General features: G+C 39.6%; 1 protein-coding gene and 1 long non-coding RNA gene across 7 annotated transcripts in view; one reads left to right on the top strand and one right to left on the bottom strand.

Moving 5' to 3' along the window:
* Window positions 1-6: 6 nt before the first annotated feature.
* Window positions 7-16,681, bottom strand: part of LOC116275457 (sine oculis-binding protein homolog) — a 34,569-nt gene continuing 17,894 nt past the window's right edge. For 3 of the 5 annotated variants that reach the window (XM_031667696.1, XM_031667698.1, XM_031667697.1), the window contains one exon: window positions 3,311-7,096. In XM_031667696.1, the coding sequence (XP_031523556.1) occupies window positions 6,987-7,096 (110 nt within the window). In that variant the 3' untranslated portion in view covers window positions 3,311-6,986. Of the gene's footprint in view, window positions 1,606-3,310; window positions 7,097-9,659; window positions 11,082-16,681 lie in introns of those variants that run through there. The other 2 variants (XR_004184571.1, XM_031667699.1) reach the window with 2 other exon arrangements.
* On the top strand, window positions 13,275-15,204 carry LOC116268625. Of its 2 annotated transcripts, none has more exons than XR_001902013.2 (3): window positions 13,275-13,347; window positions 14,249-14,464; window positions 15,142-15,204. It is a non-coding gene; the product is annotated as an uncharacterized LOC116268625 (long non-coding RNA). The 2 variants fall into 2 exon arrangements; XR_004184575.1 differs by having other exon boundaries at window positions 13,306-13,484.

Here is a 16,681-nt window from a genome sequence, read left to right as displayed (position 1 = left end):
AACAGGATGGATCAGAATTTGGAGAGACTAGAATCCAGTTCCACATCTAGACGCCTCAGTAAGCAAAGTGAGAACAGGGTCCATGTCTCTTTCTGTCTTGTGTGTTCAGTGCCTTACACAGAGCAGCACTCATGCTACATGAAGGAATAAATGGACAAATGAATAAATGGCTGCAGAGGAAAAGGGATGAAGTCCTGAACCTATAGGGTGACAGCAGAAATGAAGAGGACAGATTTAAGAATGAGATGAAATCAATTATCAAAATGTAGAAATGTTGCCAACCCAGAAGTAACCGAAATTTCATAGTATTCATCTTCCCATGTTTCTAGTCAAAGCAGACCAGGGAAAAGTTCACAGCATTCTTGGGGAAGTTGACTCCAGAGTCAAATTCAAACAAAATGAAGTTGCTTTACAGTCAATGTCCCTTCCTCATTTATTCTCCCGTACTCCAATAAAGAAGGAGAGCAAAAGGAGAGACTCATGAAGTCATAAAATTGTAATTATCTCTTGAATACCATGCTGAACTTGGATTATTTAACAGGACACTACTAAGTACATATGCCTCCAGCTCCCTGACATTAATTTGAGTATTTCCCCATAATTTCACTGACTTGCCAGTGAAGCAGCTTCTTCTTGTAAGTTTTTTTGATAACCTCGCCTCTGCTTCTCAGTGTTCACTGTGGAGTCTGTCTTTCCTATGTACTCACCCTAACAAACTGGAATAGGAAAGGAAAAAGGTAGAGCTTTAGAGTAAGGAAAACCCAGAGTCCTGTATGCAACACTTACCAAAGCACATTCCACAGAACACTAAGCCCACAGGGTACTTACATGGATGTGATTTTTAAAAAAGACTTCCATGATTAAATATGAATGGAAAACAGCAGGCTACACAAAGTTAAACAACAGGCTTTTTACAGCAGGACATTCTGGTTCCACCAATGTACAATTAAGAATCTTTGAAAAGGAGACAGGGTGTGCCATATTTCACAAATTCAACAGTGGACATGTCTTTTCACAGAGAATTCCCAAGACTGGACATCTGAGGAAGCTTCCTGGAACGTGCTGCTCCACTGCCCTACATCAGCACTGAGGCATGAGCATTTCCATGTGGGTCATTAATTATCAGGAAGGTTTCTTGTCTTTTGCCCACAATTATATCCTCAGTTGCCAGGAGCCTCCTTTGCCTGCACTGGGCAGAAAGACAAGGCCTGCAGCCATGTGGCCAGTGCTGGGCACGCTGATCAACACCTACTAGTCCTCAATATGCACGTTCAGATTGATTAAAGACACCCATGGTCCACAAAGTCCCAAGGTGTCTGTTACTCGCATCAAATACAGAGAAGGCAATCCTTTTCCTATAAAGCCCTACAGAGAAAATGGGAGAAATCAATAACAAGGCAAAGAGAGAGTAATACAGACCGAATAGCTCATGTTCACTGGGTGGCTGCCGTAGACAGGATGCTCAGGTAAAATCGTATCCCCATCCCTGGGCCCTCAATCTGAACCTCTGAGCAATTTAAGATGTCCTGGGACAATGATGCTGCAATCATGGATTTGCTGTCCGCTAAACTTCTCTCTCCTACATGGCTGAAGTCTACTCAGCATCTAGTTCACAAATGAACGTTGTGACGAGGGACAAGGGAGTCCGATCAAAAAGTGTGCTCCAGTAAACCCACCACTCATAGAAAACCAATTCTGAGGCCTTGCCCTGCCTAGAGGGGCACCATCTTCAAAGAGATACAAAAGTGGTGGCAGCATATGAAGACTAAAAGGTCAAGCTGCTTTATACAGGGCTTCAGAACAAGAAAAGCATTTCTGTCATCTGCTTTTTAACTGAGGGGCTCATTTCCCCTTCTGAGATCTGACTGTCCCAATAATTACACTTAATGGGTCCCCCAGTGGTTGACAAATCTCCCCAGAGGTAGACAGAGGATTCATTTCTTTACTCAATTTCATGCCAGGCACTGTATGAGGGACTGGAAATACACTGACTAACAAGACATGCATGGACACTAACAAGGCCTCAAGGAGCTTCCCATGGCTGCCCCTAGTGTAAAATGCCAACGTGCAGGAGAAAATGGTCAAGGACAAGCCTGTCCTGCTCCCAGGGCTCCATCACCATGACAGGTCATAGGAGCCAGATGTGTTGGTGACTGTAGAAGGGAGGGTGTTAGCATTTCCACTGGAGGGGAGCACAAGCAGCCCATCGTGACAGAAGAGCAAGCCAAGTCCCTCCTTGGTGCTCCAGCCAGTCCTGCCAAGCAGCAGGCCACGTGGGGCCACCTCCTAGGGGAGGCAAATTGACAGGCTAGAGACTGGGTGTCAAGGGGACACCTGGGAGGGACTAAGCACTCACAGACAGCACTGCTTGTTCTCCTCCTCAGCCCCTTTTCTTCCCTCAGTGCCCTGAACTGCAGTCACATCCAGAAAGTCAAGTTTAGTAGGCTGAAGGGTATGCAGAACTGCATTCAACTAAATGTGTTAAAAGAACCAAGATGAACCTACTAGAACATTTCAACAAAATAATTTACTTCACTCTTCAGTCTTCCCACCTTTAAATATTTATTTAGATTCCTTAGAGCAAAGATTGGTTGAGGGACTCTCTGAAGGGGCCCCATGCCAATCCCTATTCTGGAATGTAATGAGACACAGCATGCCAAAATAGTCCTGCTATGGGAAAAGTAGAGAGCAACACTAACAAGAAATCCTTCAGCGCACTCTCTTCTCTTTACATATCCCTCTTGAGCTGCACTATGTGTTCTTGTGACTCCAGTTACCATCCATAATATGACAATTCCCAAATCAACAAAATTATCTTTCGTGAGCTACTATGTCCAACTGCCTCCCAGACATCTTAGTAAGTCAAGTCCACAGCTGCATACACATCCCTCTTCATTTCCAGTCCCCTTCACTGTGTTTCCCACCTCAGTTCCTGGCCCTGTTATCTACCCAGTTACCTGATGGCAGAAACCCAGCATCTTTCCTGCCTCTTCCCTCTCTCTCACCTCCCACATTCTGATTAATCAGCAGATCCTCCTAAACATTTTTATACAGCTGGGTGTGGTGGCTCATGCTTGTAATCCCAGCACTTTGTGGGGCCAAGGCATGTGGACTGCTTGGGCCCAGGAGTTTGAGACCAGCCTGGGCAACATGGCGAAACACCATCTCTACAAAAAATACAAAAATTAGCTGGGCATGATGGTGCATGCCTATAGTCCCAGATACTGAAGAGGCAGAGGTAGGTGGATCACCTGAGCTCAGGGAGGTCAAGGCTGTGGTGAGCCGTGATGGCACCACTTGACTCCAACCTGGGCGACAAAATGAGACCTTGCCGCAAAAAAAAAAAAAAAAAGTTTTCATACTACACCCAATCATTCATTCATTCAATGAATGCTTATCGAGTCTACTTATATGTGAAGCACTGTTCTAGGTGCCTTATCTTCATGGAATTTGTTGCTCTCAATCCCAGTGAAGCCACCCATATCTCTTGCCCATACTACAAGTAGCCTCCGAACTCACTGTCATGTAGTTCCTTCTCTCCATTCTGCATCTAGAAAATTCTTCTGAAACACAAATATGACCACTGCTCTCACCTGCTCAAAACCCTTCAGTGGCATCCACTGCCCTCAAGAAGAAAATGGCACTCCTGACATGGCCTCCATGGCTCCTAAGACCACACCAGCCTCTCACCTGTCTGCTTTCTGGATTCTGGCTTCTTTCACTTCCTTGAGGCCCTCCCTCCACTCAGCATTTACATGTGCTGCTTCCTCCCTTACAACCCTAAATTCCTTTGCCAATTTAGTCCTACTGATGAATTCAGTCCCTTGTACCTTATCTTAAACCTCATCCTAGGGAGACCTTCCCTGACCCCAAACCTGGTCAGATCCCACAGCACTCTGGACTTGGTAATTATCAAGACTTCACTGAGTTGTTTTTTGTTTTTGTTTTTGTTTGTGTGTGTGTGTTTTAAAGTCTATCTCTTCCACCAGACTGTGAGCCAGGTAAGACAGGAGCATATGTGTCTTGCTCACTAGAATAAAATATCTGACCTGGGGCCTCAGCATAAGGAGAAGAAAAGCATTCTTACTGGGTCCACCTTGGGTGTTAGATACCCAGTGGGGAAATAGTGGGAGGAAGCCAAGGGCACTGCCTTCGAGAACAAAGTTGTCTTAGAGGGAAACACCAGTGAAAAGCCCTAAAACAGAACGGGATCATTATTACCACTCTCCTTGGTCAAGTTAATCAATTAAGTCTTCTCCATTTAACAGGAACTTTGAGAAGTCAGCACTGGGACTGTCCCTAGAATAACAAGAAATGCTAGAAACACAGCCACCCTCTAACAAGAAAGGAAAGGCACAGCTGACATTTCCTCTCATTTCCTGTTAGCGTCTTAGCTCCTTGTTGACCTGGGACAGGGTATCCTGAAAGTATTATCCTAGCTAGGTCATAACTCCAAAAAGAGTTTAGAGAATGTCAAGAGAAGTTCTGGGCTGCCTCCGGAATCACAGAAGTATGTGATTTAGAATCCATGATTAGATTGTGTCCCCATTTCAGAAGTGAGTTCTGGTCCTGGTTCTGCCATTAAGGCAACAGAGTGACCTTGAGAAGGTCATTTAACCTCTCTAGACCTCATTTCCTCTTCCATAAAAGGGAACATTTAATTAGATGATATTCTAGGTTTCTTCTAAGTAAAATTCTAGCATTCTAAAGCTCTCACAATAACACAATCCATTTAATGGAGTTGAGGCAAAGGATATTCTTTTTTCTTTCCTCTTTCACTCGAACTTCTGACTCAGTTTCTTTGTTTCTTCTCTTTCTGTGTAGCCACCACTGTTTTTCCTTACCCCTATCATAAGAGGCTTAGAAAATTCTTTGGCAGACAGGACAATTTTAGAAATGGCCCTTTCTGAGTGCTCCATTATTGTGTCACTGAGAATCTGGTGCTCTCTTTTTACTCTTTCATTATATATTCATGCTGGACTTTAAAGGGAAAAAGACAAATATTCATAAAATTTTAACTTTTTTATATTCTCTTCCATTAATTTCTGGTCTTTCACTGTGGACTTCCATACACATGGTATTTCATCCTGGGTTTCCCAGAAAACAGAATTTGAGTCAAAGACTTGCATGTAGGTGCTTTATTGGGCATGTGATGCCAGGAAGTAGGAGTGAGGGACAAGAGAAATGAACCTAGGGAGAAGAAAGAGCCAGCAGAAGGATGTGCTATTGAGTCAGCCACTGCTAAGGAAGACTGGTGTTCAATTGCAGAGGTAATTCTTTGGAGTTTATGAAAACATTTCATAACTATCGACCCAGGGGACAAAAGAAGGAAAAATCTATTCCACTCTCATGCCCTGATGATATAATATGTTAATCCCCTACACTGCCGGTTTGTAAATGTGTAAGTGAACGCCAAAAGGATCCACATGGGATGCCCATGCTGCTATGTCAGAGAAGTCCCAGAGCAGGAAGCGAGAGACATATGCCACAGGTGCAAGGCACGTAACTTTCAGAATGCACAAGCCCAAGCCAGTCAAAGTGTTACAGCAATCATGGGAGTAACACGTGGGGTCAAGAGGATTTGAAGAGGAACACAAGAGGTGTCCCACACACAGACCTGTCATCACTGTGGAGTCTGGTTTCTAAAGCACAGCACTGTTCATATTTTCAGCCAGATAATTTGTGTGGGCTGTCCTGTACATTGCAAGACATTTAGCACCATATCCGGCCTCTAACCACTAGATGCCATTAGTACCCCTTCTCCCAGCTGTGACAACCAAAAATGTCTCTCAATATTACCAAATGTCCCCTGGGGGCCAAGTCACCCCCTGATAAGAACCACTGGTATAGAGATATTGTATATTCTACTTTTGTCACTCATCCAGTGTCCCCTAATTACTCTCTACTTTACACCATATCAAATGCAGCTCTGAAGTAGACCACAGAGGGGTATATTTACGCCTTATGCCTATAACTTAATTTTTAGGCTTCACCATGATACATTTGCATTTCACTTGGTGATAATTCCTTAATAATAAGGAATGATGAGATTTTAAATATTCTACTTGATTTGAGAAAGCTATGAACAGACTAAACATAGGATTAAAAAGTTAAATTACATTCCAGGGCTTAGTTGCTTAAATTAGGAGGAGTTTAAACTTTTCTTAAAAACGATGGAAATCTAGATCTCGTACGCACGCAGGAATTCTTAGCATTTTTTGAGACAAGGATCTTTTTGAGGGAAAAAAAAAAACCAGCCTTTCCTAAATTGTGCACATATGATATATACACAATTTCACAGTCAACTTCAGGACCTACACATACCCACCTAAGCCCATCTAAGGAATCCCAAGTGTATGTTAATGATTGCTGGTGAACATTTGGGTTGTTCCCAGTTTTTAGCTATTATGAATAAATGCTATGAAGATTATTTTATGTGCCTTTGGCTCACATATATACACATTTGTGTTGAGAACATACCTAAGACAGAATTATTGCCTTATACATTTTCAAGAATACTTAATTGTATAAATTATTGCATATGTGTATGTTCAGCATTCATAGATATTGCCAATCAGCTTTCAATAGTGGTTATATGTATTTACACTTTCACCAGCTATGCATGAGAGTCCCAGTTGTTCCATATCCTCCTCAAACTTGGTATTGTCAATCGTCTTCATTTTTGCCATTCTCGTATGTGTTTACTGGGGTCTCACTATGATTTCAAATCTGATGTCCCTAATGAGTAATGAGATTGAAAAACTTTTCATGTTTATTGATAACTTGGATATTTTCTTTGATGAAGGGCCCGTTTACATTTTTGCCCATTTTTCTATTGAGCTGTTTTATTTTTATTGACAGAGGTTCTTTATACATTGTCAATATGAGTCTTTTATAGGGAAATGTATTACTAACATCATCTGGTACTCAGTGATTTGTTTTTTCATTCTTTTGAAAGATTTTTTTCTTTTTTTATTTGTATAAATTCATGGGATATGAGTACAATTTAACAACATTGATACATTGCACTGTGGTGAAGTCAAGGCCTTCAGTGTATCCATCACTGGAATAACGCACATTGTATCCACCAAGCAACCTGAAAGATTTTTAAAAATCAACAAACATTCTTAATTTTATTACATTTAATTAACTTTTTCCATTATGGTTAGTGCTTTATGTATGTAGTTTAAGAAATATTGGTGTATTCAAGATCATAAATATATTCCCCTAGGTATTCCCTAGAAGCTCTATTGTTTTACCTGTCACATTTAGATCAACAATTCATGTAGAACTTTTTATGAATGACGTGAAGTAGAGAATCAACATACATTTTTTACCATAAACATATTTATTGAAAAGACCATCCTTTCTCCACTGCTCTACCATGTCATCTTTGTCATTATAGACTGAATGTTTGTGTGTCCCCCAAATTCACATGTTGAAGCTCTAATCCCCAATATGATGGCAATTGGAGATGACGCCTTTGGAAGATAATTAGTGTTAAATGAGATCATGAGGATGGGGCCCTTGTCCAGTGGGATTAGTGCCCTTATGAGAAGAGACAGCAGAGAGCCTGCTCTCTCTCTCTCTCCCTTCACCACATGAGGACATAGTAATAAGGCAGTGATCTACACTCCAAGGAGACAGCCTTCACCAGACATTGACCCTGCTGGTACTCTGATCTTGATTTCCAGTCTCCAGAACTGTGAGAAAATAATTTTGGTTGTTTAAGCTACCCAGTCTATGGTATTTTATGTCAGCCTGAGCTGACTAATATATTTATCATGAGTCAAGTATCAATTTAGATTTGTTTCTGGACTCTTGTTGTAATTGTTTATACACATATCCTTGCATCGTTGCCTACTATCATAATTATTCTGTCCTTACAATAAATCTTGATATCTAAGAGTATAAGTCTTCCAATTTTATTTTTTTCTTCAAGATTGAACTATTTTTGCTCCTGTGCATCTCCATATACATTTTAAAAAACAACTTTTTAATTTCCACAAAATTTTATGCAGGATTTTTATCAGAATTAGATTTAAACATATAGAGCCAATTTGGGAGGAATCTTCCTCTTTACAATAGTTAGTCTCTAATCTATAAACATGGCATGTCCCTCTATTCATTTAGGTCTTCTTTAATTTCTCTCAGCAATGTTTATGATTCTGTGTGTAACAATCTTACACATATTTTGTGTGATTATTTTCCTAGGTATTTGATGTGTCTAATACTATTTTAAATTATATTTTAAGGTTCATTTTTGAAATTTTTATGGCTGGAATATAGAGATATAATTGATATGCAGATATTGACAGTGTTTAGAGACTTTGATAAATTGAGTCATGAATTATAATAGTTAACCTGCAGATTGACTGTAGGGAGGTCTATACAAAATAGCATTTCTGTCTTACAAATCTTGAGTTTCCTACTTCTTTTTATTTCCTTATTAAATAATTGTCTGTTAATACCAGTACAAAATTGAATAGAAGTGGGAGATACTGGTCTTTCTTTTCTTTTTTCTTTCTTTTTTTTTTTTTTTCTGAGACAGAGTCTCGCTCTGTTGCCCAGGCTGGAGTACAATAGTGCAATCCCAGCTCACCACAACCTCCACTCACTGCAACCTCTGCCTCCTGGGTACCAGTAATTCTCCATCCTCATCCTCCCGAGTAGTTGGGATTACAGGAGCACACCACCACACCCTACTAATTTTTGTATTTTTAGTACAGACTGGGTTTTGCCCTGAAGGCTGGGCTGTTCTCAAACTTCTGTCATCAAGTGATCTGCCCGCCTCGGCCTCCTAAAGTACTAGTATTACAGGCAGGAACCACTGTGCCTGGCCAATAATGGTCATCTTAATCTCATTCTTGGTATCAAGAGGAAAGTTTTCAATACTTCACTATTAAGTATAATATTGGCTGTGGAGTGTTCTGTGGATACCTTTGGACAGATTAAGGAAGTTCCATTCTATTCCTCCTTTGCCAAAAGTTTTTAAAATCATTTATAGTGCTAAATTTTATCAAAATTGCTGCTGCAGCTATTACTTTATTCTGTTAACGGTTTTACCTTAACAGAGGTTTTACTTTGTTAATTATATTGACTGATTTTTAAAATTTAAACCAACCTTGCATTCCTAGAAAAAAAAAAATCTAAATAGTCATATGTATTAACATTTTGTATATATTATTGGCTTTGGTTTGCTATAATTTTGCTCAGTATTTTTGCATCAATGTTCAGGATGAACAGAAGTTTTCCTTTTTTTTTTTTTTTTTTGAGACAGAGTCTCGCTGTCACACAGGCTGGAGTGCAGTGTTGTAATCTTGGCTTACTACAACCTCTACCTCCCAGGTTCAAGCAATTCTCATGCCTCAGCCTCCCAAATAGCTGGGACTACAGTCATGTGCCACCATGCCCAGCTTATTTTTGTATTTTTAGTAGAGACAGGATTTTGCCATGTTGCCCAGGCCAGTCTCAAACTCCTGAGTTCAAGTGATCCCCCCACCTTGGCCTCCCAAAGTGCTAGGAATACAGGTGTGAGCCACCACACCCAGCCAGAAGTTTTCAATTTTAATGTAATAAAATTACATTAAATTATTGTTTCCCCTACTTACAATGACCTTGGCATGTAATGTGATCAATGTTATGCTGAGATCATAAAATAAGTCTAAGTATTTATTTCTTCTCCTATTCTCTGAAAAAGTTTCTCCAACTTCTTTTTTGTTGTTGTTGTTTTGGTTTTGTTGTTGTTGTTGTTGTTTTTCTTAAATGTTTCATAGAATTTACCATTGAAGCCATCTAGGTCTGGAATATTCTTTGTAGAAAAGATTCAATTATTTTATTTCTTCCATAGATACAGGACTACTCAAGTTTTCTATTTCTTCTGTCTGTTTTGGTAAGTTAAACTAATGTGATGTCTCTGTCAAAGAAACTTTGGGAATTATTCTAGTAATCACTATGCATAACATCAAAATGATTAGTTCGAATAGCATATGAACCTTTTTATTTACTCACATTTCATATTTTCTAGCACTTGGTGTCTTAAAAAATGTTAAATCTTATTACTTCATTCACTATTTGTTCAAAGTAAAAAGTAACAATCATTAAAAGTTGTCCCAAGCAGCATAAATCTTTCATCAGACTTCTGGCTGCTGTAACTATACATATACGCAGTTTGCTTTATATCTGTTCAATTAACAAGTACATATCAAAGCATATTAAAACATACCCCCTCAAATCATAAAATCAGGAGAGCAACTAACCATACAAGTCACAAAACAAGGATTTTATAAATATAGGGAAGTAACAGATCACCTAAGCTAACCACATCATTTTGCAGACAAGGAAACTAACGCTTAGAGAAACTACCTTATTCAAGATTACATGGCCAATAAATGGCAGAGCTGGCATTAGCAACCCAGGTCTCCTGGTTCTTGCTCTGGCAGTCTTCACCACAACATGCTACCACTCAAATTATACATTTCATCTGGCATTAAAAATGACAGAACACACTAAAATATGCCTTACACACTTTCAAGAACCCTTAACTATAAAGAGAACAATAAAGCAGGACCCACATCATAGTGGCTAACATTTTCAGGTTTCATTTTGGATCTTTATCACTTTGAATTTTAAATTACTATCTTCTAGCCTATATTAAGTTTCAGGCACCATTTCCCCTCAACTGTATAAATATAACAGTTATTGATTATCTGCCTATAGACTTTTTGCTACTCCACTTTAATTACCCTTGTAGTCCTACCATCCACCCTCCATATGCAACTAAAATTATATCATACATTCCAAAGTCAAACTAGAATGATGTTTTGATCATATGCCAACAGTACTATTAAGTTCTTGGTAGTCACGGATGATGACATATATCTGTATTTCTAGCACAACGTAAAGAACATTCAGTAAATACTTAACTGACTGAAATACTGGCATAGTGTTTTGGATAATCCAGTGGTTAAGGATATAGGCTAAGGAGACATAATGTATAGGTTCAAATATCAGCTCTGCCACTCAGTATCTGTGTAACCTCAGGCAAGTTGCTCAACTTTTCTGGGCCTCAGTTTTCTCATCTGTAAAACAAGGTTAATAATAGCATCCACATAGAGTTGTGAAAATTAAATGACATAAATCTATTAGCACAACGCATAATACATGCTCAGAAACTATTAGCTATGATGAGATTATATCATTACATTATTAAGTACTCTTATTTCTGCCATTCATCATTAATTCCTCCTGTCCTTATCCTAAGTGATTGGGAAAACTGAGGGTTCAGTGAACTCTTTTTCTTTCTTTCTTTTTTTTTTTGAGAATTGCAACTGGTTCATAAATAGTAAGTCATCCCAATCCCATTAACTCTAGGTAATTTTATTTAATAATCATATTTTAAAAGTTGGACAAATAAAGTCCAAAGCAATTTTGATTAAATCCTGTTTTCTCAATGGCTATTTGGAACACATCATCATATGCAAGCCCCAAGAATATTGAATAACAGATAAAATAAATAATAACCATAATGCAAACCACATTCTCATTCCCATTTCCCTGCAAGTACAACTTCATGTCGGAATTATAAAAGCCAAAAAGTAACATGCTTATTAACTGTGGGTTACTCAGCTATATACAGAGGTTAGCAGATCATGTGACTGTTTCCATATTCTCCGTTAAGCTAATGGTTCCTTAGAGCCCAGTTCTTATAACCCCTTAGGAATTTCAAGATTTGCCTGAAAAAATATATCATATTTCCCTGACTATAATGGAACTCAAATTTGGAAAACTAACTGAAAAGCAAACCATCCTGGAGGCCAGGAAATGGTCGTTGTTTTCAAAGAAAGACAAGACATTTCTGCACACAGGAAATCAAGCTGGTTTTAGGGGATTGATCTTATCTTGCTCCACACAAACCTGTGTGGGCCATGTGGACATGCTCTTCCTTTTACTTCAAATGTGCGAACATGGTAAGAAATAAGAATAAGGGCACTTTTCATTTGAGGTAAAAGACACTTCATTGAAGACTGCCACATAAATGCATAAAGAGAAGTATATTCCCTCTTTTTTTCACATTTCATTTCATTTTAAAGTATTCAGAGATTTACAGGGATTCTGGACTTGGAATAGGCAAGTTGTAAGCCTCTGGGAAAACCTGTCAAAAGATTCAGATCTAAAATGTGGTTTTCTAGGTATACAGTGTTTTCTGCAGCAGGAAAGCTCTCACTAGAAAAAGTTGCTTCATTTCATTTTTCCTCATGAACAAAAACAATCACACTGATAGTTTTATTAATTTAAAAAAAAATTCTTGGGAGCAAAATGTTGTCATGGAGCAAACCCGAAACTAGAGGGGAAAAAGTCCTGGTTTGAGTCTCAACTGGGCCAGGGTCTACCCTGGCTACTTTGACCAGAAGTTGACAAGGTGGGGAGACCCAAACCTGCCCTACCACTGCAGAAAGCTGATGGCCAGTCAATGCAGCCAAGCGCTATTACACTTGTAAAGCAGTGAAGACCATTATAAGGCCTTTGACAAAGATGTGTATCCAAAATCCCTTCTGAGTGCTTTACCTCAATCATCAAACTTGGAGGGGACCAAATTTAATGCTCAATTAAAATCAGAGAAGGCCAAATATCTTAATGAAGACTCACTACAGCACAGTTCTTACAATCCATGCCTAAGCCCTTTACAGGCATGATCATCTTCGAATGAAGTCTCAAAGGGTTGAACCCATGCTAAAGTCTCTAACATGAGATGAATTACAGCCAAGTTACAGTTTAATTAACCTAAGTTATCTTTCAAAATTCTCTCTGATATATTTTTTGCCACTTCAGATTATGTTCATGATGTGATTTTTTAAATTAGCAAAGGAGGTTTTTACATTTGTTCAAACTGAAAGAATAAAGACGTGTTTGCACAAAAAGAAAGTGTTGGTCAATACTTTTATTATTTTCTAATATTCTTATAACAGTTTTCTTCATGGCTTGCCTATATGACAAAGCCTTATTCTGTTCATTTCCTAGAGTCTGCAAAAAAGTCTGTGATTATTATTTAAGGATCATGGTGATTCCCTTCACTGCATGGGGGCGGGGGATGGGGAAAGCAAAAGCAAAGCTATTATCCTGTGTTTATAACACATCTGTTACCATAGTAATGCCTGTGATGTCACAAACTATACCAAGGGCCAGAGGCTGTCTCTGCTGGGGGAAAGGCAGCACAGAGTTGGAAGATGAATGCACACGTGTGGCCAGAGCAGGGTCAATGCTGTGGTAACCATCAAGACACAGGAGCTCCCCTTCTCCAGAGAAAAGGGAAGGCAACGCCAGAAGAGCAATTCTTCAGGCCCAGAAGTAAGCTACACCCACAATTCTGTATGCAGCTGTGAGAAAGGAGAGTGGAAATCCAAGTGAATGCAGTATCACCATGTTCCCAATCATGAGTATTCCACTGGGCCCACTGGCTGCCAAGACATGGATGGGATCCAGTGGTAAGCCTGCCCCAGCACATGAAACACATGCTTGGGAAACAGTACCTGACTGGATGGAGCCCTCTGGTAACCCCAAAGAGAAGCAACTTGCCTCATGATGGCAAGAACTGTAAAATTTTACCCCTATGGGCCATCCACGTTTATAGAACCACAGATTCTCAGGGTTAGGGAAGAACTCATCGAGTATCCCCAAAAATGTGGACTTGAAAAAGTAACTTTTAGCCGGAAGAGAGTGTATGTCCTGTCATTGGGGTATCTGGAAGTAGTATATTAATAGGCATTATTATTCTGATACAATCTAGGGAAATTTTGTAAGAATATGCTAAAAGGCAATTTACATTAAAAAGAATTTTGGATTAGGAGTCAGAAGACCTCAGTACCAGTCTTGGCTCAAGTACTTAGAAGCCATGTGACCTTGAAAAAGCCATTTAACCCTATTTGAACTTCAGCTCTTTAAATTCAATATCTAACATGCTATTTCCCAGAGTTATATGAAGCCCAAATTAAATAAAATAATCAATGTGAATAAATTTCATGAAGTCTAAAAAATTTAATAAAATAAAAGGCATTATTAGCATTTTCACATAGCCAGTTTACAGTAATTTGAACACTAACACAGGAATCCAAAGCATACACGTGATCCTCATCTTCCCTATATGGAGAGGTGAACTTGCATGATACAGTCAACGCTAAATTATTCAAGGGCTGATTATCAAGGGGCCTTTTGCTCCTAGCCACTGTACCCTTTGTTTGTTTCCCCATAGGAATGCCGCATTAACCTACATATAGCTAGAAAACTGACAGCATATCTCAACTCAATTACCTTGAATCACAACTCTGGTAAAAGTTTCAGCAATGGAAGAGTTAAAACGATTCACTAGATGGAAGTTCTGGATAATCTGTTGACTTTAGCCACGGATAATTAAGAGTGATGGAATCCTCATTTCACTATCAAGGAAGCTGTGGTCAAGGTCGAACAGGTTGGGACTAATCCAGACAAATATTTTCTCAGTGAAATGCTTATATATGTGCAATAAGATTTGAGTATCAGTCATTCATTCATTTATTCAACAAATATTGTGACAGAGCTCACCAAACACCCTGAAAACTCACTATTTTCCTGCCCTTGTACTTCCTTTCTTGAAATATTACATAGTGCACCTCAGCAAAGTCCACAGTCTGACTCTTTGAAACTCTAGTCACCTTCCTGCTATCAGGAGACTTTGGCTAATCTTACCCTAGCACAAGCAGCAAATTATGCCCCGGGCCAAACCCGGCCCACTGTCTTCTTTGTAAATAAAGCTTTATTGGAACACAGCCACACCCATTTCTTTCTGTATTATCTATGGCTGCCTTTCTGCTACAACAGAAGAGCTCTGTAGTTGTGATAGAGACAGTATGGTCTAAAAAGTCTAAAATACTATCTGACCCTTTACAGAAAAGGTTTGCAGACCCCTGCCCTAGATAGTATGACTAAATCAAAATTCAACTTTCCTATAAGTTCCTGCTTGGTAACTAAGAGAATAAGCTCCTTAAAAGTAGAGAATCTTTTTGTATCTTTGTCTTGTCATATAGAACCCTTGAGTAGGACAGAATCAAAGTTGAGAGCAGAGACAGAAAATTAAACATGTCCTTCCCTACATTTTATTTTCAACAGATGAGCGCCTTGGAATTCCATGGAAGACAGCACAAAACCAATAAAACCACTGGTGTTCAGTTACTCTGGCTTCTAATTCCTCAGAGTTCCTACATCTAAGACTTTCAAGGCTCAATTTTTGGCCTCTGTCCCTTCACATATTTATTTCCTGATCTGATGTGGAATTAGAGTTAAATAGGAGCTGTGTGCTTGAATTCCACGTGGCTGGCTCACCAGGAAACTCCAGGGCAGGTTTTTTGGCATGCCAAACTTATGTTAGCCTCAGCTATGCTAATTTCTAAAGCTGTTTGCTTTGCTCAAATAAATCTTAGAGATCAATTTGCATTTGGATGTACACCTTCTTATGCACAATTTATTTGCATGATAACTCTAGGGCAGAAAAAAAGAAAAAAGGTCTGGTTTTGTGTGGCAGGCACTATGCTAAGGGCTTTACATACATTTTCTTTTTGAGATGGAGTTTCGCTCTTCTTGCCCAGGCTGGAATGCAATGGTGCGATCTCGGCTCACCGCAGCCTCCACCTCCCAGGTTCAAGCGATCCTCCCAGGTTCAAGCGATTCTCCTACCTCAGCCTCCCTAGTAGCTGGGATTACAGGCATGTGCCATCACACCAGGCTAATTTTGTATTTTTAGTAGAAATGGGGTTTCTCCATGTTGGTCAGGCTGGTCTCGAACTCCTGATCTCAGGTGATCCACCCACCTTGGCCTCCCAAAGTGCTGGGATTACAGGCATGAGCCACCACGCCCAGCCTTACGTACATTTTCTTATCTCATCTCGACAACAACCACATGAGGTAGGGCTGGGATCCCCATTCTACAGATGAGAAAACTGAAGGGAAGAGAGCTTATATAACTTGTCCGCCTTCAAAGAGGTGGTATGTGACAAGGCCTAGATTTGAACCCAATCTGTCTGAATCTGAACCCCATGTAATTGTCACTTACTCATACTACCTTATTGATACCCTCATCATCATCTCCCCTCCCCTAAGCCACTGGGCATATATTCAAACATAAACTGTACATTTACAAAATCAGTTACCCTTTTTTTCCCACTTGGCCTATGTAAAGTATGTCTTTGGTCCTTGGGAAATAAATATGGACCCCTCTATATCACAAAACAATCAACCAAAGAAGAATAGGGACATTAGTAAGGCAAACTTTATGTGATATACCAATTACATTAGTAATTAGTAGACAAATACAATTACAAGTGATTTTGACAGGTAAATGGATTTTAATGACATATCTAAGACCTCAATATGAAAGGACATTTTTTTTTTTTTGAGATGGAGTCTCACTCTGTCACCCAGGCTGGAGTGCAGTGGCATGATCTCAGCTCACTGCAGCCTCCACCTCCTGGGCTCAAGCAATTCTCCTACATCAGCCTCCCGAGTAGCTGGGATTACAGGTGCCCGCCAACACACCCAGTTAATTTTCGCAGTTTTAGTAGAGACAGGGTTTCTCCACGTTGGCCAGGCTAGTCTTGAACTCCTGACCTCAGGTGATCCACTCGCCTTGGCCTCCCAAAGTGCTGGGATTACA

The sequence above is a fragment of the Papio anubis genome, chromosome 6 (genome assembly GCF_008728515.1).
Source record: "Papio anubis isolate 15944 chromosome 6, Panubis1.0, whole genome shotgun sequence".
Lineage (NCBI taxonomy): Eukaryota > Metazoa > Chordata > Mammalia > Primates > Cercopithecidae > Papio > Papio anubis.
The sequence above is the reverse complement of the archived record's forward strand: the minus strand, read 5'-3'. Positions and strand labels throughout refer to the sequence as shown.